The following is a 26145-nucleotide window of genomic DNA, read 5'->3' on the forward strand; positions in this document are numbered from 1 at the left end:
TATACATTTTCACGTTAAATGCCTTCTACAATTGGTATTAACAGAAAAGGTGAGTTTTTAGATATATATTGAGAGATTGCTTCGAGACAGAAAAATGCAATAGAAACATTTCTACTTACAAAAAAACTGTAACAAAAATTATATGTAATACTTTGTATATATTTGAAATAGCTTCAAATACAGTTCATGCAAATAATTGCATCAAATAACACACTTGAAATATTATTTGAGAAGATGGTGCAAAGTATTCTTCTTCTCTGAAAAACGGTTTCTTTTCCAAGAAGCTGTATGTCTTTTTAAGGTTGTTTTAATTTTCTCTTTATGGTGAGAGGAATATCGTGATAATGAAAGAACTTGTGTGTTCCATTTAAAAATGATTGCAAATATTTGTCATTCTAAATCATTTCCATTATTCTGAATATTGAGGGAGGGATTTCCTCTATAGCTTAGGGATTGTTGATATGAACTCCATTACTCATGCATAATTTACCCTTTCATAATTCTTTGATATCACTTTGAGGATGTGTAAATCACATATCAAGATTGCTCATTTGCAATTTAATTGCTGTTCAATCTTATCTGTCCATATTTCTCTTGGCTTCATTTCAATAATTCTGTCGTTGTTGTTTTGATACAAAATTTGATATTCTGGTAGACAGAAAGATATCCACTAGCTCTAAGCTGTTACATTATGTATCTTGTATTCAATGGAATGGGGTATATGTGAGGCTTGAATTCCATTTGCAATTTAATTGATGCAGTTTCCTTCTAACTTTGAAGAAAAACCTTTAAAACACTCAATTTTATTGCCTTTTGCTCTCTCTCTCTCTCTCTCTCTCTCTCTCTCTCTCTCTCTCTCTAACACACACACACACACACTTTCTCTATCTCCCTCTCTCTTTTTCTCTCTCTTTTTCTCTCTCTCTCTATCTCTCTCTCTCTCTTTCTCTCTCTCTCTCTCTCTCTCTCTCTCTCTCTCTCTTTCTCTCTTTCCAGTTCATTTAAATGTTTTTTGTTGTGTTCATTTTTCATAAAAACCCTTGCCATTAATTCAATCTAAAATCCTACTTTTGAAAGTAATTCCTCTTTTCCATTTTGATTTTTTTTCCCTCCATATTTTAAAGAAATCTGCATCACCTTCAGAGATCTGTGTCGACATAGTGAATGCTGATCTCATTCTGTATGGGATCTGGGCGATTCCTGTATTAAGTATATGGGAATAAGATTATACAGTAGTCAATGGGCTATTGTTGATGACTTTAATGCTGTGTTGAGGGTCCTTGAAGGATGGTTTTTCATTCTTTCTTCTCTATATGCTCTTCACGCTGGAAGCATAGCATCATGAATTGTGCTGAGATGTGCATCTGAATTTGATCTTGATAATATTGTATTATCTAGCTTTATCTGTTGCCTCAATTCCTGTCCGAATTTTCACTCCATCTCTTCCTCCTCCTCCTCCTCCTCCTCCTCCTCCTCCCCCTTCCCCCCATCTCTCTCTTTCTCTCTCTCTCTCTCTCTCTCTTTTCTCTGTCTCTGTCTCTCTCTTTCCCTCGCTCACTCTCTCTCTCTATGTCTCTCTCTCTCTCTCTCTCTCTCTCTCTCACACACACACACACTCACTTTCTCTCTCTCACACACACACAGTCTCTCTCTCTCCCTCTCTCTTTTTCACTCTCTCTCTCTCTCTCTCTCTCTTTCTCTGTCTTTCTTTCTCTCTGTCTCCCCTTTTCTGTCTCTAATCTTCTTTCTCTCTCTTTCTCTCTCTCTCTCCTTCATTCTGTGTCTTTTCTTTCTCTTTGTTTTACTTTCTCACTTTGTGTATCTGCCTTTATAATTATTACTGATTGATAAAATCTCTAAAAATTTGCATTTCAGAAATGTAGAGAAGTGCAAGGATTGCTGTCTATTTGTGTAACCTCATTATTTCATAGTTCAAATTTCAGAGTTATGTGGTTGATGAAATTGAGGTCCTTATTTCCTTTCTCTACCTGCTGGAGTTTCACAATTGATCATCTATTGAGAGATAGACGAGCGTTGACTCTAGAAAAGGGAAAACATTGTGTTGCAGCTTTGAATTTGTTCATGTTCATTGAAGAAGGGCATGAAGAAAAAAAAAATTCTGTTTTTTAATTTTTTGTTAATCATGTATTAAATGAACGATTTAAAAAAAATGAAGAGACTGACTGTTGTCATTTATTAATATTATTCAGATGATGAGTTGACTGAAAGATACATGTGTTGTGCAGATGCAATCTAAGAAAGGTCATAACTCCAAAATAGGTTTGTTCCAGAAATTTACCAGTGCTGGCCATGCATCTACTGACGACCTTCTAGATGAGACATGGCACAATATATTAAAATGGATGGCATTTCACATCATACTATGGTTACACTCGTTGCTCTAATGAAGCTGTCAGAGAGATGTCATTCACAAGTCATCTCCAACTAATGACTCCATGTTTAACATCCGATTCCCTGTTCGCTCCTCTGCACATATACTCATACATGATGTTCTCTAGCTTGAGTGAGGCATTTGTGTTAATTAATGTGCTGTTTTGTGTTGTGTTGTCCTGTGTAGTACCATGTTCTGTATACATCCATTAACTTTATTGATATGTTATTATTGTAAATATGCAATGTCGTTCAGGGAAAAATTAATATTTATTTTTCGGGGGCTACTTTTCAAGCTTGCATGCCTGCATAAAAACAACACTCTAAAGTTTGTTTTGCATTGAACTCTATGCAAATTTACAGGGGCTCTTTTCTGATTTTCAGGGGCAAATTAGCCCCGAGCCCCGTGTATTTTTTTCACTGATGTCGTTGAGTTTTATTTTCAATTAAAAAAAGATGTTCTCTAGCTGTAAGAATAGGAATATTCATTAAACAATGACCCCCCCCCCCCCCATCACCTCTTGCAGTTGCACTCCTGTTTCTTACCCTCAAAAATCGACTTGTTTCTGATGTTTTTCTATTTTTGAATTCCCTGCATGCAATCTCCTGCTTGCATATATCTTGGTCATGTTTCTAAGCAGCACTGTATCGCAGAATAATTTGATCTCGGTGGATGATATTTGCGAACGACACAACGACGTGTGCCAAGTGGGCGGGAGAAGAAGATGCTATTACTTGATCGACTTCCTCTCTCTCTCTCTCTCTTCCTCTTTCTCTCTTTTTCTCTCTTTCTGAGCTGAAAAGCACAAACAAAAAAAGTGAAGAAATGCGTGGGAGGAATGGATAATGGATAAAGCCGGAGAAGTTTTGGCAGTTTTTGTCAAAAACAGGGGATTCTGTCCACATGGTATTTATTTGATGTCTGTTAGGGTGTTTGATCAGTTTAGAGAGAGAGAATGCTAGGTAGCATACATGTTAGCACTTGAATTTGAGCAGTGTGAAAATAGGGCACCGCTAGTAGCGGTTGGATTGAAGCTGAAAAAGAACCCAGAGAATGTCTTGTAAATGCCACAGTTAAATTGCTCCCTTTTGTTATTTATGAGCAAGATTTTGGATACTTAATTCACCTCATATTTCATGTTTGCTTTGCGTGATCCTGGAGCCGGCAATTTGATTAAGTGGTTGTGCATCTTGAAAACATGAATTCAATTTGCATTCAGCCCCAAGAAGTTGCTTCGCAACGAGTGATGACTATTGGTCCATGTTTTTAACCCTTTGGATATCAAGGATGTGTCTTTCACAGTCACCATAGAATGGATGGGTTTAAGCAGGGACAAATCTTTGATTTACATGCAGTGCCTCTGGCCAAGAGGAAGAAGAAGAGAAAAATTGATCTTTTTGCCAGATGAGCGAAAAGAGCACAATTAGTCTCCTAGAACTTTGTACGGCTGGTTGGACAGTGAGTGGAAAGCGTTTTAACGGGCAATGATTTTTTTCTTCACCCTCCGGTCTCTGCGTCTCTGCCCATCTATTTTGATTCATAAACCTTTGGGCAATCCATTTAGAGATGTTTGACCCCAAAATAGTCTGTTTTTACCATTGGGTGATTTCTTTTTAAATGGTCTCCATTAGACACGTGACACGTCTCTGTTTTACATCTTGACTCTCATTTTCATTTCTTCTTCACCCACCATCTACCATACTGAGCAGTCTCGTCTGTCATCTGTAGGACGCCTGGCTCGTCTTAAGATGCCAATTTGATTTCTCCATTCTGATTTCCAAGGTTCTTAATAGTTCTACAGAGGATGGAGACTGTCATTTTGATATTTTGTGATACTCGTCAAACCCGTTGGCGTGTGTCCACAGAGGATCGTATGTGGGAGTGAGCTGTAACGTTGCAGTGCTTTGTGGGATTTAGGAGCATAGAGGAGTAGGATATATCAATACTAGTGTTCAAAGATGGAAGTTGATACTTGTGATTTAATGCATGCTCCAACATCAGATGAGTTACTTGACAACATCATGGATTGGGAATCATGCATGTGACCTGCAGCTTTACATCCTAACAGAGAGGATTATACAACTATTGGATTATACACTAGCATTTGGGAACCTTGCTTTCAAGTTTCAGATTCCCTTATCTGCTTCTGAGGACATCATTACGGAATCATTTCTGCTCCAAACTATCATGGAATTACATCTTTCTAATGAAGATATTATCCATGCCCTCTGAGGTAATACCGTTGCTATGGTAACAATCTTCCAGCCGTCTTCTTGTTGTTGTTTTAATTACTATACTGTCAGTGGTCGGGAGTTTCAAGTGCCTCGAGCAGGTTTGATCAAAGCATCTTATCATCGGTATTTGGTTGCGATAGACTCTCGTCATTTCTCTTTTGTCTCTATAGATCGCTCTACAATTGTCTGCATATGCTTGCTACCTGTTTCCTCATCGGTAGGTGCTTACGTCAGTCGTCAATTAAAACCTGTTTAGTTTTCCCATTCTCATTTGGTTCTTAATAGACGGTGGCTATGCCTGTTAGGCAGCATCGGAAAGTTAGATATTAGAATTCAAGGACTTTCTATGATGGAAATAGCTGTGGTGTTATGGAGAGAGATTGGAAACCAGTAGACCCATACAAACGATTGAAATCATGCTCAAACTGGCATAAAAGCTACATGTGGGGAAGATTGTGTTTACACTGGACGTGTCTGTAAACGACACTGGATGTATATATCTGTGCTCTTCTTCACTAGATAGTTGAAATGTGGATGCTACTTGATAAATTTATTTATTGATGAATGTTTTGTGACGTTAATCAGATGACGCCTCGCTGTGAAGCATTTGATTGTATGCTAGTGGGTGAATTGGTGACTTAGGTTTTTAGAGAATATTGTCTTCCTATTTCCTGATTAAAATTCGCCTTTTCTCTTCATTTGTGGAGTTATCTTGACATTCTTGTTGGACTTGTTCCATGTGAATTGGATCTATTGGTGAGTCACATGCAAGAATGCGTGATGTACATGTGGACACTGCCCTATTCACATTATAAATTTAATTCCAAGCGATATCACTGCGTTGGTCCGTGATGTATTCTGGAATAGAGCCTACTGATGTGGTAACTTGTTAATTACTAGCTAGCTATACCGTGTGAGTCAAACAAAAAATTTTACACCTAGAAAATTGCTAATTGTTTTAAGAATCATCTATGTTCAGTAAATTATTATACGTCTTATGAAAGAGTGTTTTATCCCAAAGGCATTGTTTGCGAGAGTGCAAAAATCGACTTGCTCCAAAGTGGTGCTTATTTGATATGTGTGGCATGATTAAGTTTGTTCGGGATGTTATTTGGATCTACAAAAAACGATTTAATACCCAAATCCCAATTGTTTTATTTAAACATCACATAACAAACTTTGGCGCAAGTCAGATTTTGCATACTCGCAAACAATACCTCCTGTTCATCCAAGCGTGAACACATACCACACCAAAATGATACCAAATGATTTGGGATAAAACACTCTTTCATAAGATGTATAATAATTTACTGAACATAAATGATTCTTAAAATAATTAGCAATTTTCTAGGTGTAAACTTTTTTTTGAGTCGCACTGTAGTGGGTGGTTGAAGACTGGCCAGTATGCATTAACTGAGTGGGTGGACATCATGTATGCATGATAGTATCATTTGCTTAGAGCCAGAGGGATGTTAACTAATAGAGACTTTATGCCCTTCTGGCTCTCAGCGGATGATAGATGTTCATGTCTGTTACAGGAAACATGACTGTGAGGAGAGTTATGTGAATAATGCCATGATGGAAACACCAGATTTGAAAGCATCGATCAGCATCGTTCTGAATTTGGAAGCATTTACAGAGAAAGACAAACTATCATTAGCCCAGATTCGGCCAAGCTTCTGACAGTTTTGTGATAATAAGGTTTCTGAGCATTCAAGGAATAACGTCCTATTTGGATAGTACCCTATAAATGCCTTCACCTGGATGGAGAGTGGCAAATGCAGATTAAGACCTTGCCAGAGGATGTACGACGGCTTGGATTCATGCATCCTCGGTACTCCTTCGTTTTAAAGTCTGCAGATGTTGGAATTGATCATCTATTCTATGGAAAGCGGCTCGTAGCAAAAGGGTTAATGTTTTATAAAGAGGAATATCCTACTTCTGTTTGTCCTAGTCAGCTTATGAGTAGTATTGAGATATGAGTGTAAGGTTTTAATTTCACTGATCAAAGTGGTTACTTGTTTATTTCACACTGTACATTTAGTTTTCCACTCCGATATGCTTTAGCGCACTCCTGACCTACATTCATTCTCTCATGTCTGCTAGCTCTTGGCTTCTATTGTTCTGTCCCTATTCATTCATCCTCATGCACATTACCTGCTATAGCACCACACACACACACACTCTTCCTTATCTCTTAGCTATATTAACCCAGCACACATGGCACATGGCACTCTATCTTTTACAAGCTTTTCTATTGGTTACTTACTTATTGTCCAATCTTGTGATTGGTTATTATTGTTTGATGGACTGGATGTCAGCCATCTTGGCAGCCATTTTGTGGTTGGAATAAAATCTAATAGTGCAGCTCAAGTCCTCAACCATGTGAGACCACTTTTGTTTTGTGTGGGACTTTACAACTGGTGCCAGCAGTGGTTTTTCTGCACTAAACTGTAATTGCAGCCTTCCTTCATATGTAGAAATTCCTGCAGTGTTTTTAGTGGTGAGTTGCAAAGTGAAATTCTCCCTCCATCTGTATATGAATGTGAATGTTTGAGAGCATGATATCACCCTTCTTCTGCACTGATTGACCTCCCTTCATTTTAAGCTGAGGCAGTTAGTGTTTGTGTGTATTCAACCTCCTTCATTAATTACTGAAGTTTCATCTTGACTTTTTGAGCCTTGATTTCTTCCTACATCAGTAGTTTTGTGAATTCCTACATTCATCCTGCATCAGTAAGTGAGATTTCCTTTACCCTTCTTCGTACTGGAGCTGTATTTTGGTGAATATTCCTGCATTCATCCTTCATCGGTGACTGAGGGTTTTTTTTCTTCACCCTTCATACAGTTCTGTATTTTTCCAGCAACTTATCACATCCAGTTTGCATGTATAGTCTGCCTTTGGCTGCCGTACATTACAGCATTCTGCCATATCAACCTGCATATTCTACATAGTGTTGGCGTAGCAACGTAACCTGTTGCAGAATACACCCTCCTTCCATCATAGCCGCTCGCCACAGATATTTCAACTGTTGAGTTTGCATTTTCTTCATCTGCACTCAGAGTGACCCCCCCATCCCCACCCCCCCCCCCCCTCCTTCACATTGACTCATTCAGTAAGTTTTACTGGGTTGATATCTTGTTGATGATCATATCTGTTGAGTCGATTACTTATAACTCCTACAGTATGGCATCTTATCGCATGGAATTGCCAGAAGTGTTTACGGGAGAGAACGGCAAAGACTTCCGTCAATGGATACGTCGATTTGAAGTTGCTGCACAGGCGTTTTCGGACACTTCTATCAACTTAACCACCCTCCTTCCGGCAAGACTAGCAGGATCAGCCTTCATCGTGTGGGAGAGCTTGTCTGCTTCGGACAAGAAGGATTTCAGGAGGATGAAAGAGAAACTCTCTCAGGTTTTCGGCCGGACACAGTTTATTGACACATTCAAGTCTTGTATTACTGCCCGAACTCGCCAACCAGGTGAGCCGTTAGAGGTGTTTGCATCAGCCATTGCTTCCTTAGTAGAAGAGGCTTTCCCGTCCTATGATGACAATGCAAAAGGTGGTGAGAGATTTCGCCGATTTGTTGCCGGGGTAGACAAACCGCTTCAAGTGAAGATTCACGAGCTCGGAGGCTTTGATTTTGACGAGGCCTTGAAGATCGCACTTCGTGTAGAAAGAGCACACCAAGCACACGATTTTGGTATAGTAGCAGCTGTAGATGATCGGGTCCAGGACAAGACGCCTGCAGAATCATCAGTCTTACGACTACTACTGCCAAGACTCAACGAGTTAGAAAAGAAGCTGGATAGGATGTCTTTAAAGTTAGAGACAGTTGAAAGGCCTAGCAGATCTCAGCAACGTGGTGGCAGCCCATCAGGACGCTCCCATGAGGGAAGACACATGGAACGTCGTGGGTCTCCGTCACCAAGCCGTGACTACCGAAGACACAGGTCGCCAGAATATGCAAGACAGAGATCTCCAGAATATGCAAGACACCGATCTCCAGGATATTCAAGACACAGATCTCCGGAATATGCAGGACGCAGATCTCCTGAATATGCAAGACGCATATCTCCAAGCCCTAATCGGAGCTACGCATATCAATCTAGGACTTCACCCTCTAGACGGCCCTATGAATCGTCTAGCAGCCGAAATCAGCAGCATCCTTCCACTGCAGGTTATCAAGTTGACTCCCATGGACAGGCTCCCTATCGTCAAGTTCGTTTTGAAGACCAGCAGCAGGGAAACTTCTGGTAGTTGAGGAAGAGGGCCATTCATCAACTACACAAACCAAGGTCCCAATACGAATAGCACCTATTTCGCCAAAGAAATCGCCCTACATCCCGATCGTTATCGACAATGTCTATGTATTGGCACTTGTAGATAGTGGATCATTCATCTCTCTGTTGAGTGCCAAGTTTTTGTCATCCATTCCAGCATCGCAAAGGAGCCCGTTGGAAAAGTTGACATCCATGGCATCTACTATCACAGGTGGGCTGGTAGACAACATTGGAACAATTGTACCATCTCTGCACTTAGGGAACAAGGCTACACAACACAAGTTCGTTGTTGCACGCAACATCACTCATTCAGTTGTCCTTGGATGGGACTTTATTGACAGCCAGAATGCCTGCATATCGCCAACATCGTTCAACATGCCTGGAAATGTTATTCCCTTCATCGATCGTCAGCAATACCAAGCCCCGCTGAAATGTAAAGTTTCTCTTGTTGGACAAGCTCGGATTCCTCCAAGCTGCGAAACTCACGTCCAGGGAAGATTGTCGTCGCCACAGTTCGACATCATACCAAGAGACTATGATGGCTACTTTGAACCAACATTGCAGGATCACATTCCTGTTATCGGTGCCAGATCTCTGTTCAAGCCTCAAGATGGTCTTATTCTAGTACGCCTCATTAATCCCTCTGACGAAGCAGTTGATTTACCTGCAGACACCTGCCTTGGTCAATTCTTCTCCATTACTGGGGATACTGAAGAGGAATACAAGATCATGAGCGTAACTACTGACGCTGATCCACAAGTGACGGACAAGTCACCAGTTGCTGGCGTTTCCCCTTCTTCAGAACTCATGAGGACAGAGTACGAGAAAGCTGAACATCTTCTTCAGACATACAGTGATATTTTCAGCACGACGTCTCAGGATATTGGTCAGACTGACATTATTCATCACCACATTGACACCACCACAGCTACTCCAATACGACAGAGGGCGTATCGAACTTCACCAGCAATGAGAGTGGAAATTCAGGAGCAAGTGGACGAACTTCTGCAAAGAGGCATCATTGAAGAGAGCTTCAGCCCATGGGCGAGCCCAATCGTCATGGTGAAGAAGAAGGACAACACATACAGATTTTGCGTGGATTACAGGAAACTCAATGCAGTAACTGTTCGAGATTCTCACCCTATTCCACGTCAAGATGATTCAATTGACTCCCTTTCTTCATCAGCATATTTTAGCGTCATGGACTTATCAAGTGGATATTGGCAGGTCAAGCTCGATCCCCAAGATACAGAGAAGACTGCTTTTACCACAGGCACAGGGCTTTACCAGTTCACTGTCATGCCATTCGGACTGGTCAACGCTCCCATGACATTTCAGCGTCTCATGGAAGCCGTTCTACATGGCCTCCACTGGTCTACATGCCTGGTATACCTTGATGACTGCATAGTCATGGGCAAGGACTTCGATGATCATTGCAAGAACCTCCAAGAAGTATTGCAACGATTCAGAGACGCTGGACTCAAACTCAAACCCTCAAAGTGTGGCTTTTTCAAGAAAGAAGTTACGTATCTTGGCCACATAATCAACACCGAAGGAGTGAAACCTGACCCAAACAACGTTGAGAAAGTCAAGTCCTGGCCTCAGCCGAGGACACCGACTGATGTCCGATCCTTCCTTGGCCTGGCATCTTTCTACCGACGTTTTGTGCCAAGTTTCTCTAAGATTGCAACTCCCTTGTCGACCCTTACACAAAAAGGTCAACAGTTTGTATGGACAGCAGAGTGTGAAAATGCTTTTCAACATCTGAAAGAAGCTCTAACCAATCCACCTCTCCTCGCCTATCCAGACTTTGAAAAGGAGTTCATCCTATCTTCGGATGCATCCCTTCATGCAGTTGGTGCTGTCCTCTCACAGACTCAAGATGGTAAAGAACGTGTAATCTCCTACTTCAGCCAAACTCTCAGCGCTACGCAGAAGAAATGGTCTACCTATGATCGAGAGCTCTGGGCAATTGTTACAGCTGTTCGCCATTTTCGTCATTATCTGAGACACCAACACTTCACTATCCTGACAGACCACAAACCTCTTTTGGCTCTCAGGAAGTTCCCAATTCAAGATGATGCAACTGGGAAGAGAACACGATGGATATTGGAACTCAATTCCTACACGTTCAGCCTTATTCACAAGAAAGGACAATCACACAGAAATGCAGATGCATTATCTAGACGCCCGAGTCAAGAGAGCCAAGTCACTCCAAGATTGACGGATCAGCTACTCAAGCACATGGTGACCAATCCACTGTGTAATGCAGTCGAGACTCGTTCATCAAGATCACGACTGTCAACAGACACATCTACTCCCAATGATTCAACGAGGCAGTCTGCACCAAACGTCCTTCATCCTTATCGTGGTGTAATCCTTGACAGTGATGTAGATGTTCAACATGAACAGCAACTAGATCAAGACATCAGTACAGTCATCGAATGCGTCAACAATGGTGAGCGGCCAACCATTCGACAGATCCGTAGACACAACCCCCGGGTTAGACGTCTCTTGTGGCAGTATCCCAAATTCATCCTCCAAGACGGTATACTCTACAGGAAGAAGAAAGACAAGCTTGGTAATCTCTCATTCCAACTTGTCGTACCAAACTCCCTCATTCCAAGGGTACTTCAAGAGTTACACGGTGACCCATCATCCGGACATTTCGGCGCTCATCGCACAATACAGAGAGCAGAGTCAATGTGCTATTGGCCCTTCATGAACAAGGAAATCACTGATTTCTGCAACACATGTACAGCTTGTGAGTCTTTCCGGTTACCAACCCCTAAGCATCAAGCACCCTTACGTCCCATTACCACTACTCGTCCTTTGGAGATGGTCTTTGCCGACATCGCTGAGCTTCCAATTACAAGACGAGGATTTCGCTACATACTCGTTGTGACTGATCATTTCAGCAAATATGTCAATATCTTCCCTATGAAAGATCAGACTGCTCCAACCATCGCCAAACATCTGTTTGAAGAATATGTGAAAGAACATGGTATTCCAGAGACTTTGCACACCGACCAAGGTCGACAGTTCGAATCAAGATTAGTGCAAGAACTATGCAGCAAATTGGGCATCAAAAAGTCTAGATCGACACCCTATCATCCCCAAGGAGCTGGCATAGTCGAACGTTGTAATCGCACCATCAAAGATCAACTTGCGAAGTACATTTCCCATCAAGGAGGAGAATGGGACACTCACATCAATCAAGTCCAGTTAGCGTACAACACAAGTACTCATGCCTCAACAGGGTTGACGCCATACTACATCATGCATGGCAGGGAAGCCCGTACACCTGCGAACATCACCTGTTCAACCCCCCCTCCATCGTCATCTGGCAAGACACTCCTCGAATACACAACCAACCTGTCTGAGCGATTGAGAAAAGCATGGGAGTACACCATACAGAATACACGACAGCAACAGCAACAACAGAAACAACAGTACGATGTGAAAAAACGCATTTCCAAGTACGACACAGGTGACTTTGTTTGGTTACATGACCCTACCAACATCAGGAACAAACTCGAACCAAACTGGAAAGGTCCTTTCAGAGTATCTTCCTCATCAGATGATGGACTAAATTATGACATAGTTCATGTCCATGATGAAAAGTTCAAGCGACGGGTCCATCATAATCGTTTGAAACCGCATCGAGCTAGAGCCCCACAAGTGATGTCAACTCCACCATCCCCACCAACCCCACAGCCTACGTCAATACATGGGACTGAGAGGACAACGACACAGTACCCACCAGGTCCCCCAGCAGAAGACGAGACTGGGAGAAAGGTGCAGTCAAATCAACCTACTAGCCATGGACCAGCCTACATCACGTGGTCATCTCGACCACCAGATCGCATCCTCCATCACGAGCAGTCGAACCATGACCGACCATCACGGTCAAGTTTGTCTGTTCGGCAACAAGCCTCAAACCAGCCAACCAGTTCAACAGAACGCATCCTCCATCACCGACAGTCAGACCATGACCAACCATCACGGTCAAGTTTGTCTGTTCGGCAACAAGCATCAAACCAGCCAACCAATTCTAGCCACCAATCCAGGCTAATTGACTCAGCCCCACTTCAGCAACAACCTAGGCCATCCCTGCCGACTACCCAAACCCAACATCAGCTGTCCTCGCCGGTTGGCCAACTTCAACTCAGACCCCAATATCAACTGAGGTCGACGACTCACCAATCCCAACTTTGGCCATCCTCATCAGCTGAGCAACCTAAGCCGACCTCATCCGCTGACCAACCTCAACCTCAGCCATCCTCATCAGCTGACCAACCCCAACATCAGCCGACCTCATCCGCTGACCAACCCCAACATCAGCCGTCCTCATCCGCTGACCAACCCCAACATCAGCCGTCCTCATCTGCTGACCAACCCCAACCTCAGCCGTCCTCTTCCGCACGTTCGAGATCTGGTCGACAGGTTAAAGTACCCGCCAAGTTTCGAGATTACGAACTGTAAAGACTTTTGAGAAATAATGTTTGCAATAGTGATAGATAATTGGAAGACATGCTGATTTTCACTTTTCGCTGTCATACCTTGCATTCGCCATGGCCCCATTATTTGTGACAATATGTAATTGATAGAATTCTTGATTTTTTGAACGTTTTGGAAGATTTATGTAGGACTTGTCAGTAAAGATAGGATTAAATTGTCAGTTTTTAATGTTTAGACGGGAAAAAGAAGAAGACAAACTTTCAAACATTTTGTTATGTGTTTTTCCATCAAATTTGTTAGCTACACATCAATTGGGTGAACTCCTCAATGCGCCCATCTTTTATTTTAAAAAAAAAAAGAAGAAAAAAAAGACTTAACATATCAATTTTGATTGCAATTTTGCAATTTTGCAATTGTGCTGAATTTTAAGATACAAAAAAAAAAAATTAAACATGTGAGATTCAGATTGTATTGGTCACAGGGTTGACCTGCATTATTTTACAAAAAGGACTATATAAATGTGTCAACAACAAAAATTGATGGGATTATTTGATTTTAAGTACATGTTTACATTGTTTTCTGAACATCATTTTTAGTCATTTGACTTATATTGATGTTTTTAGATATTTGGATTTAAAACAGATTCTTGATACATGAATTCATAAGATGTGTTTTTTTCTCATTACATAAATCATGTGTAGTCGAGATTATATCGACCATAGACACGGTATTTGTATAATGTCTCCTTAAATCTGAGACAGTTTTGAAAGAGTTATGTCAGAATGCATGCATATTGTCTGTGTACATTGTATTTCATTATTCAATTGGCTAACTTATTCCAAAGATAATTTTAACAGTAACTCACGAAACAGTGATATATATTTTTTTTTTTAGGTGAAGACATTGCCTGTTCATGTATTTTTTTTATTTTTTTGAAAATTGCCAAATTGGATATGAAAGATGGGATATTTTGTCATCGACAGAAACAGGAAAAAAAGGAAATTATTTAATGTTTATGTCTACAAATCATCAGACTGGAATTTTCAGGGTGAAAAAGGATAGAACCCATTGAAGTTAGGACGTTGCTTGAAAGATGTTCATTGATGAAAGCATACCATTTTTTTGTATTCGCTATATGTGTGACCTTTCAAGTTAAACAGTTTAATTTTCCCTAATATGAATAGATGCTGTTCCTTAAAAAAAAAAAAAAAGGGAAAAAAAGAGAGAATTGTACAGAAGGAAAACTTCATGATTTGATGTGTTCAGGTATTTCAAGCAAATTTTATGTGACTCATTTTCTTCGGAAACAAATGCATGTTAATACGATGTATCTTTTAAAATGAGGACATTTTTCTGTGAAGATGGTATATTATGTAAGGTTTTAATTTCACTGATCAAAGTGGTTACTTGTTTATTTCACACTGTACATTTAGTTTTCCACTCCGATATGCTTTAGCGCACTCCTGACCTACATTCATTCTCTCATGTCTGCTAGCTCTTGGCTTCTATTGTTCTGTCCCTATTCATTCATCCTCATGCACATTACCTGCTATAGCACCACACACACACACACTCTTCCTTATCTCTTAGCTATATTAACCCAGCACACATGGCACATGGCACTCTATCTTTTACAAGCTTTTCTATTGGTTACTTACTTATTGTCCAATCTTGTGATTGGTTATTATTGTTTGATGGACTGGATGTCAGCCATCTTGGCAGCCATTTTGTGGTTGGAATAAAATCTAATAGTGCAGCTCAAGTCCTCAACCATGTGAGACCACTTTTGTTTTGTGTGGGACTTTACATGAGCTTGGTAATGATGTCTATTTGATTGAGATATGTCTCTGCTCTTTGAAGAAATATAATACAAATGACGTATGATCTCCAGGAATAGTTTTGTCCCGTCTTGGTCTTTCTGCAAAGCTCAAAGTCATGCTATAGTTCTGGCATTCAAAATCCCCATATATCGCCGATAGAGTATAGTGGTATTTATACATATTATATTACATCCAAGTCCCTTGAGGAATTTCTGTCGAGAGAAAAACAAGATTTTTGCATTTCAGTCCAGAGGCGAGAGAAGACATTTTCAAACTTGTTTGTCTCTTTGTTATCATTTTTTTGGAGACAAAAGCCTTCTTGTCTTTCGGCAAAGGATCATGATTTTCCATTTTGCAAAATCATCTGAGTTTTTCTAATCCGTCGTCGTTCGAAAAACAACCAGGACTGATATCGGATGTACAGACCATGGCTTAAGTATGATCTAAGTGTTCTACGCTGATGTTTCTATTATCTGTCAGTGAAAGTAAGCCATTCATTTGCATATTAAGCTAGCGATGACATTGGGTGACTGTCCTAGCTGTCTGGTTGTTTTGAGAAAAGGAAAAGAGTTGTCTTTCATATCTCACAGATAACCCCCAAAGAGTATTCCGGCTTACAAGGCTGATGATCTTTCTCTACGAACAAGTTAAATCTGATCGACCATAGGAAAAGAACTGGATTACAGCTGGTTTAGACTTTGGTAATAATAATTATGTATGGAGGATGCAAAGTGCTCTCTTTCATGTTTTTTGTATGCAGTGCATGACCATGCGAAGGGAAATGAAATCACTGCTCTATAAAATGTTTATTAATTCTCTGCTTTCTTGGAAGAGGAATGAGACGGGCATGCAATCACCTTGGCAACGGGTCGTTTGTAGATGCATATTGTGACGAGTTTCTCGAATTGGACGAGTGTTGGATGGAAAAACCTTGTGGATATAGACAACATTAATGCCGCTGTGGTATGAATACACAAATATGATGTCTCTCTTTTAATGAGCATTGGACTTATGGTCGAGATGAAACTGAAAGACGATTTGGATCACTCTCATGTATTTCCTGGAACCTTGAAGAGAAAATGTCTACAAGTTTTCAACTCCTGTTGGAATTATTCTGTTTGCATCGTTCAAAAATTCTCATTGGTAATTCTGCTTACTTTCTGGATAGTACTTTTTAACATTCATGAGCATCTTTGAACAAAAGAGGTGTTATTTTGAGTAGTTTCTCTGTAAAAACAAAAGGTAGCGGAAGAAAATGTTGTTTTGGGCGTTGAAATGTCCACAAAGATACTTAATGATGACTACTGCAGGCTTTGATCAAATATCTGTACAATTTAAAACTTTTCCCAACCCTGCATCACCAGCTTTTCAAAAATTTTATTGAGTCATACTTCTTTTTCTTGCCATTTTAGGTTGTAGGGGTGTCAAGACTTTGTGACATTAAAGTGAGAAATTAATGTTTGAATAATACAAATTACCAAGAGAAATGGCTTTCTTGGGCTTTGGAATATAACAATTAAGGTTTATATTACATTTATGTATTCACAGTCTGTACCTCGTTAATTAGTGGAAGCTAGGAACTAACGGAAACAGTAGAGGTGCCAAATTCACCCAGAGAACTGAAATAAACATCCAGTTCATTAAAAACATAGTGACTGGAATACAGATCAGAATTAGATCGTGATTGATTTGAGTCACCTCCAATCATTAGATTGATGCCTCACTAAGAAGTGAAACCAAAAGAAATTGCATAATTGACAGAGTTTCACTCTTAATCGTTTGATGTGGCTACCTGTACTTAATTAATGAAGCTGCGTTCTCACAATAGGGTACAGACCCCAGTGCAAATTAAGTTATTCATCCAACAATTAATTACCAGGCTCTCAATTATTTCCTGGAGGCTAATATATTCTAGATAAGTAGACAATCATGTTTTTAACTATTTTGTTGACTGTCACTTTTAATAAGCAGAAAAATCACTGAGGTAACAAATACTTTTATAAATGGAATCGGATCAGTATAATGCATTCTGATTTCTGAAGAACTATTTTTGAGAGGTAAGTTAATTTAAGGGCATTATAGTATTAGATAATGTAATGGTGATCGGGGTGGAACAAATTAGCTATCAAGTCTTTTCAAAACTTTCCAAGAAGCTAAGAATGAATAGTTCTCAGATTTAAAAGTTTTCTGACAGAGGTTTCTTAAAATCAGTAATGACCAATAATTAGAATTCACCCCCACCCCATCATCGGGAGATCGATGCCCCTACATATTTAACTCTCTTTGTGTGATCTCAAGCGAAAACAATTGTGAAACCGAATAAGTATGTGTTGCATTTATAGTAGAATGCAAACACTTGTTGAGTCCATCACACCTTCAGAATCGATCCTTTTCCAGGTCCGTCTAATTAATCAATTATCTGAGCATCATTAAGTTTGTCGATGTCTGATGAATGCAAGTAAAGGTTTCTCTATATAGCGCTCAGGGATGTATCGACTTTACTATGTGTATTGTCATTCTCTCTGGCATCGCAGGCAAATCTGAGAATGTCCTTGCATACATTTTAGTACCGGTATAGGTCCATGCATACATCATCTTCATCATCTTACTGATGTTGTCTTCGCTGACTCCTCATTAGCATAGATCTGTTCCAACATTGTCATCTGAGCTTTCATGCACTGATGATCATGATACTGTGATGTGATTGCTTGCTTGCTGGAATTAGCATTTATATAGGATCATTTCTGGAGATATCTGCTGTGATACAAGACCGTGCTTGCTCTTGGAGTCTACTTGTTGGATCTTCTTTTATAGTTGTATCATTCTCACATATTTTCTTTGTGTTTTTCTGATTCAACTTGAGGATATATCCTTTGAATTTTGGTCAAATTCTCCTTTTCTTCTGGACGGATGGCATGTAAGGCTGACATAACCATTGTTATTTTTCTGTAAGAATATAATTCCTGTGTTAAGGCAATGTGATTTCTCTTATGAGAAATACCTTCACATTGTATGATCCCGTTCTTTAGCTTGTTTTTGTGATGAGCGGAATAAAAATGAAGTGTTTGTGCTTTCTTTAGTTTGTTGTCCTCTATGATGTCAGCAAAATGCTTTTTTAATTGCTTCAATGGAACTCACATGAGCTGTGGAAATGTCAAAAGACTTTAAAGTGCACTTATCTTAACTAGGTGGGCGACCGTCAATTGTGTGACCATCATTTGTGTTACCAGTATAACGAACACAATGTTAAACTCCACCTGCCTAAAACTCTGCGATGGAAAAATGATGTTTATCGAACAACATTTCTGCGAGGCATTGCATTCTATACTTTTATCAATTCCAGATGCGAGGGTGTCATGTTTGTCCGCCTTTACTTGATGAAGCCCAAGGCTATACGTCTTGCATTGTAAGATGCTCATCCAAACTCACTTTGCAATAGGGATCAAGTTATGTCATACAATGTGAAGGTTTTTTGTGTTTGAGAATGACGGATGATCAAGGATGCCCCAAGGTCTCCCAGGTGCCTTCGTAATGTAATGACAAAAATATTCTTTTGTCAGGTTTTGTTGATCTCTCTTGCTCTTCTGGCAATTTTCTCTGTAAACCATTGGTTTAGGAGTGGTGGATGACGAGAAGTCTTCTTCCAATACATTTACTCCTCCTACTCATGGCATATTAAACATCTTCATCTTCTCTCAGTAGTAAACTGCAATTGTTGGTTCTAGGTGGTACGTCTTCTCACTAACCAAAGATGTACGTCACTCATTATTCATCGGGGGACAAGATGCTCGTTATACCAGAAGAGGATTTATTATCGTGATGCCCAATGTCTGCCTTCTCAATGTACTGTGTGATTACAATTTACCAAAGACATAATGATAAACTCAATGTACGTACGTACATGATGTATTAGAAATACAAAACGCTGCCTCTGTTACATAAGTTTTCTTTGGTTGCATCAAAGACTTCAGAACCAAAGGAATATACAGTGATATAAGAATCAAACTTTGATGATTGTGTAACGTACTACATTGCCAGAGATTGTTTCTCAAAACTTTACGACTCACTTCTTAGTGTGAACCTTAAGTGTGATTGATAATGCTTAGGAGATTAAGCGTATCTATACGGAGAGACCGGTGTAGGAGCGGCTATGGGGGCGACAATCTTACTCCGGTGCGGAGGAAAAGGACGCATAGCCTCCCGGAGAGTAGTCTGCGGTTCAGGTAATGTTGTCTTTTTTCTTCTTTAAATCACAAGGCCTTTGTATATCCATTAAAATAAAGCCTCTTCTGTATCTCAACAAGAGATGTTTAAGAACTTTTTGTTTTGAGTGTATGTCAGTTGATTCCTAAGTCAGCACTTATTATTTTGTTCTTGTATCATTTGCTTAGAGTTAAAATTAAGGGCCTTCATAAAACATATAGTGAGCACCCTTCTAGCTTTCAGTATACATTGTCTTCTGTATGCAAACATGTACAGATAGTGGGAATACACATACCAGGGGGGGGGGGGGGTAATTTGCATTGAGACATTTTGAGATTTTATAGGGTTATCGATCCAACCCTCAAATACCATTTGTTTAAAAGCTGAAAAGTAAGAAAAACAGAATGGTGAAAGTCTAAGACCAATACTAAGAAAGTTATAAGTGTTTGAAATATGAGATCACTAAATCTTGTGAATCTCAAATTGGCAATTTATCTCTCTCTCACTCATAAATCTCTTCCTTTTTCTCTTTCTCTCTCTTTCTCTGTTGCACCTTCTCACAAGCTGCCTCTTATTATATTCCCCTCCATCTTTTTTCTCTTAAAGATGAAGTTGAGTTCTGGTCATGCGATTGCATTGTGAAAGAAACGGTGTGGACCGACCAGAAAAGGTTGATCATTTAGCACATAAGAATTTGTGTGTATTGCAAGGTTCTGGAATCATCAAAATGATAAGAAATTTGGCCAAGTCTTGGTAAAGTTACAAACACTTGCACAGAAAGATGTATATGGGACTACACGAACACGTGGCATAAAAAGCCAGCCCCCCCCCCCCCCGATTTTTACGATGTTACATGCATATTTAGAATATGAAGGCCTTTGAAGAGCCATGCTTTTCAGGGAACATGTCTTAACTGATGTTCTTCCACACTTGCATAATAAGAATGAGTAATGCTCACAAATTATTTTTCACCTCTTCCCAGAACTCAACCTTCTCTTTAAGTGCAGCCCTGTCTGCAAGATGGCGGTTTGTTAGAGGAAGCAATTCCAATTTGTGGGTTAAACACGATTTCCCTCTCCTATTACCTGTTGGTCTCGTGCAGGAGTGTAGAGGGCGGTATACAGTTACACCCTCGTACTTAGCATAACAAATGCTATTGATTCCCTTCGATCAAATTTACGACACTGTCTCTGAGGGTTCCTCGGAGGTAGAGGCATGGATCTTTTTATAGATCCACCTCTGCATGATAAGTTGTTTATCTAGTCATCTTGGCCCTATTTACAGCTAGCTTTCTTCTCTCATTTTCCTTTCATTGCTCATTTTCTTTTCATCATATAGATTTCTAAATGTCAGTGCTACCTTTGAAAGTGAAATATGCAGCAGTAATTAAGTCACTGTAATGAGTAACTTTGCGGAAAAATACCGAGGAGCAAAAAGCGAATTACTTCTAGAGAGCTGAAAAGTGGTCATGAAGAAATGAGGGGGAAATAGCTGCCTTCAAGTAGCTGTTTATCTGAAATCAAGATATTTTTGAATATCAACCTTTTCCTGGCTTTGGTCGACTAGACATAAGGCTATGGAACAAATGCATCTTGCCATCATCTTTCAAAAAATAGATTATTATTGATGATTTGGCGTTTAGGTTTGATTATTGTATCCTTTCATACCTTGGGCATGATATCATCCTTATGAAACTTGATAAAAAGTGACTTCGGCATGAGAATCAAACATGTCCTTGTCCGTTCGTTAGTCAAATCCTGGAGGCTGTTCACACCGGCAGAGATAGCGCGCGCTAGACCGCGCTATCTCCGCGGTTTGGAAGGTACAACGTCGTTTCGGTCCGCCCAATAACAGCGAGTCACGGCGAGCCAACACTGGAGCACCTCTTGGGGGTGGTCCACGAGAGATAGCGCGGGCTAGCGCGCGCTAGAAAAAAGGGGGTGCTACGATAGACCGCGCTATCTCATTGCGGTGTGAACAGCCTCCTGGATGCCTTCTAGGATTTTTCTTCCTTTTTTCACATTTTATTTACCGCAGAGAGATATTTTTGGGGACCTGGTATTTGCCCTCTGCTTCCCAATCTTTTTGCAGTTCGGTCAAGGCTTGTGAATAAATTGATAGATTAGATGTGTGTGGATCAGCTCATCATCTAAAAAATTCTTATTTTGTTCTACTTTATTAAAGAAAAATTGAAATGTTATACTCCATGTGCCTAGAACAAATTTGTACGGTCATTTAGGCTGGTGATTACCAGTATGGATAATGCTTTGCAGGCCTCTCTGCACCAGGGCTGGAATAACCTGTCATGATATGCCCAACTCCTTCATTAGATGTTTTTAAGAAGGATCTCAAAACGCTCTTATTTAATGAATATCATTAACTTTTCCTACTTGTATATTAATTTGTTTGAACTTTGTGAACCAAAGTAAAACTATTTATTTAATATGTGTAAGAGCTCTATATAAATGACTTTGTTGTTTTTATCATCATTATTATTATTATTATAAGACCAATTTGTTTCTAGACTTTCTACCCTCAATCTACCACGCTTATGGTGCTAATAATGATTCATTTTATTTGGTCTTATGGATAAGATACCTGATCAGGAAAAAAGTAATCCGGCTTAAAAATAAAATAAAAATCGTTCTATCCCAACCCCAAGAATGTCCCTGCCTGTCCATAAGCCTGACCGCCTGCACGATGACCGATCATTTTGAGTAAACCGACTCATGGATGATGAGTTACTCATCGCTGCTCGTCAATTTGAACTTATCAGGTCGAGATCCTGTTACTCACTCACTGCCCATGCAATCAACGACACTGACCCTTCAAACATGAACCTTGAAACACTGTAAGTCAGCAGTTCAGAAGACAAGAGAGGAGAATGGCCTCATCGCTCTTCTTAAACCTTTATGATGAAGATCACTTCTAGAAGACAGATCTAATAATGGAAACACCCACTCACCATGTTCACAATGCTTTAGTAAGACATAGCTCAACAAACCCCATTGAGAAGGGGAATATTTGTGGGGTTGTATCACACATTTTAGTTTAATACAGATAAAAAAAAGAAAATACTTCGTCATCATTTTTTTTAAATGATTCATTACATAATTTGAATAATTTAAAGTGATTTTTATTAAGAAGTATACTCTGGTTTATTAAGCATGATTATAAGAGCCCAACATGATATCAGGTATAATTTGATCTTTGCCTTTTCCTTAGCAATAGCCAATTCCTCTTCAGTTTCAACCAACTATGTTATGTTTTCCTGTTATTTTGTTTCACTGGTATTTTAAAAAAAGAAATAAAACTATTTTTGTTCCTGACAAAACAGATGAGATAATCTTGTCTATATTCTTAGATACTAGATAACGAACCAGGAAGGAAGAAATATATTTAGCTAAAATGATTTGACAGAAACTCATGGCTTGCCTTGGTATTTATTTTGTTTGAAATATGACAGCATTTTCCTGTTTCTTCCAAAGTTTGTGACAACTCAAAGTACAAATACAATGTCAACCCATGCCTGTCTTAGATGAAGTCTAGATAGAGAAAAAGCCTTTTAGCTTCCTTGTTTGTTGAGGAAATGGGCTTTCATTAAGAGCTTATCACTAATCCCTTTATCTCGACCAGATTAAGATAGATAATCTCATGTTAAATCCATTTGAACAATGTCTGATTGCATATAACTGTTTGGTAGTTAAATATTTTACAATTGTTGTGCTCTGCTTTAATTCTGCAGATGTTTGGGTGAGTCATTAAAAGACAGTTTTGTGATTTTTGTGTTCCTTCAGGTGACCAATGAACAATGCCATTGTCTATTTTAACTTCCTTGCCAAAAAGTTGCCTTCAGATTCAATAGGAATTAGGAGTTTGAGACATGTCGGAGTAATACAGGGCAGTGTCTTATGAAGAGTTGCAAGTGATCAGAACTGGGCTTCATCTTATAAAGTGTTGCAATTAACTTAAATCTATTGCAACTCATATGTCTTAAGTGCACAGTTACAATTGATCTTTATGTTGCGAGTAATTTGAATCGATCAATCGCAAACTTACAAACTCCCATCTCTCCAGTGCAGAGTTGCGATTGATTTCAAGTTGGGCTTGAGTTGGATCAATTGCAACTTCTCTTTCTAAAATAGGGCCTCTATTATATTATATGAAATTGTTTTCATTAATCCATATTTTTGATAAAAAGACAGTCCATTAACAAATCCATGAAGAAAAGTAAATTCTGCTGGTACTCATTTACATCAACTCGAGCATAAATACTTCCTCCTCCTTTCTCTCTCTCTTTCTCTCTTTCTCTCTCTCTCTCTCTCTCTCCATCTATCCTTTCCTCCCTGAGTATCTCTCTCATCCTCCATCACCGCACCTGTCCATATCAATTTTCCTCTTTGACTTGTGATATATTTTGAGGACATCAATGGTAAATACGCTAGAAGCTGAGTGGCAAGCTGTGCACTTTTAATGGGGTTTTAATATCACTTTCGTTTCCTATATCAAGTTCAGTGATGCATACCGGTATGCGATCAATATGCAATATGCAAAATGCAGAAGAAGATTTTTTGTTTTTCGTTTTTTCAATACAGATCGATCAATCAATCTTATTTACTGGGTGTAAGCCACAAATATGTTTAAATAAAAGATTTTTTTTGTTTTCTTCTTCAATGGCAATGTAGAGGTGTTGTGGTCTAGTGGATAAGTCTCCAGACTATGAACCACAAGGTACTGGGTTTGAGTCCCGGCCACAACACTAACATATGGTAACTAGGCAAGGCATTAATCTGTATTTGCCTCTGAATAGAATTATCTAGATAGACGGCGGTATAGAAATGCCTATTATTATTATTATTTATTACCTGGCAGGAATTAATTCCTTGAAATGCTAGAGCGTTGTAATGGCTGCTATGCTAAAACCGGTGTAATAAGTGTGGCACGAGTCTTAAGTTTTACAGACAGGAGCACTATACGAGAGCTCACTATATTATTGTTAATTTTTAAAGCCTTCATTAATTTGCTGGGTATGAATTAATTTTATGGTATTAACAAGTTTTTGAAGTGTGCATTTCTTTTGTTCTTTTGTGCTCAATTACCCAGTATTCATTAACCTATTAAAATGCCATAGAGATTAGAAAGACAAAATGAGTGGCTCATTACTGTGAAATACTACATAAAACTGTTAGCATGTCTGTCTTTGAGCTTTGTGGAGTGTGCCATCTCTCTATGGATCCAATGTCTACTCAGATCAGCAGGCATAATTGGAAAGTGCTTTCATTGCATACAAATTTGATTTAATCTGAAGTTAATGGACTTGATAAAGAGGATCGTTTCCATGGATTATCATTGCTTTTTAGTGTACTATTGCCCTACTCCGGTTCTTACATGTTGTATAATGGTGTGGTGATGAAATGATGCATTTTTATTTCATATAAGGTCAGTGGGCACACGCTCATTGTATTAAAGAGTACATTGTTTGAACTGAGGGAATGAAACGCTCAAAATAGCTTTGCAAAAAGGCATGGCATTTACTGACTGTCAAGAATCCTTTTCATCAAGCGTACAACATCGTGGTGGACAAATCGGTAATCCCATTACCAAGGCGGAGTACTGCATAAATACTAATGGGTTTTCACTCAATTTCAGTCGTTATGGAAGGATATATCGCCATGGGAATGATATATAATCACATTTTTTTTTACTTTGATGTCTCAATTAACTTGACCTGTGATTCACTCTTCTTTTTGTCCTTCCCACCCCATTTATTTCTCTATTCAAATTAAAAGTCACTTACATTTCTTCAACATGGAGACACTTCTCCTCCACCCTCCCCCCCCCCCCCCTCTCTCTCTCTCTCTCTCTCTCTCTCTCTCCCTCTCGCTCTGTCTATCTCTCTCTTTCCCTCTCTCTCCATCAGTCTGTTGTCTGCCTCACTCAAGCAACCCCCAAAACTCAATCTCATTTCCTTATAACTGTTGAAGGAAATTCCAACACCCACAGAACGAGACAATTGGGATTTGTTACAGACAAAGCTAGGATTACTCTGCAATTCCCTCATGAGATAACCCACTAATCACTCCTACATCGTTGTAAATTTCCTGGTATTTGGCAAAGTACAGACACCCTGCCTGCCCTGTCGACGGAGCAGACCAACTCTAATTATGTAATGACTTTGATCCTCGTCAGCTACATGAATAACTCCCACACTTTTTTTAATTAATTTTTATTTGGATACTTCTCTTAATATCATAATGCGCCTGGGAGCAGTTTGATATATAGATGGCGCAATATGTGAGTGCATTATATTATTATTATTATTATTACCTACGTGCCATGTGTGGAGAAAACCAATGGCTAGATAATGGAAAAAATTCATTTTTGTAGAACAATGTTAGGATGTACAATCAGTGACTACCTGCAAACTATAAAACCAGAAACTTTTGCAACATGAAACTTGTTTATTTTCCTGGCAAGAAGTTTTGTGAATTGCTTATTGTGATTCAATATGATTTTTCTATTTAGCAGCAGAATACTCTCGTGAATTTTGACCACTCAAAGTTCATACATGAAAGTCTTTGGTTCTATAAAAACTATCTTGCAGACTCTTTTCCACCTTTCTTCCCAAAGTTGCTACAGGTCAAAGGGTATTTGAATGATGTTATTGCTTACAGATACCTCCCGTTAGTACATCATTTCCTCTTTCGAGAACTAGAAGAGCGTTAAATCTGTGCAAAATGGTATGACT

At 39.4% G+C, this 26145-nt stretch overlaps 1 protein-coding gene across 1 annotated transcript in view; it reads left to right on the forward strand.

Annotated features, from left to right (window-relative positions):
* Positions 1-19207: 19207 nt before the first annotated feature.
* LOC100889245 (rap1 GTPase-activating protein 1) overlaps positions 19208-26145 on the forward strand; it is a 56263-nt gene continuing 49325 nt past the window's right edge. The window contains exon 1 of the mRNA XM_030987289.1: positions 19208-19417. Coding sequence (XP_030843149.1) covers positions 19293-19417 — 125 coding nt within the window. The 5' untranslated portion in view covers positions 19208-19292. The remainder of the gene's footprint in view (positions 19418-26145) is intronic.

This window comes from Strongylocentrotus purpuratus, unplaced genomic scaffold (genome assembly GCF_000002235.5).
Source record: "Strongylocentrotus purpuratus isolate Spur 01 unplaced genomic scaffold, Spur_5.0 spur5_scaffold_16, whole genome shotgun sequence".
Classification (NCBI taxonomy): Eukaryota; Metazoa; Echinodermata; class Echinoidea; order Camarodonta; family Strongylocentrotidae; genus Strongylocentrotus; species Strongylocentrotus purpuratus.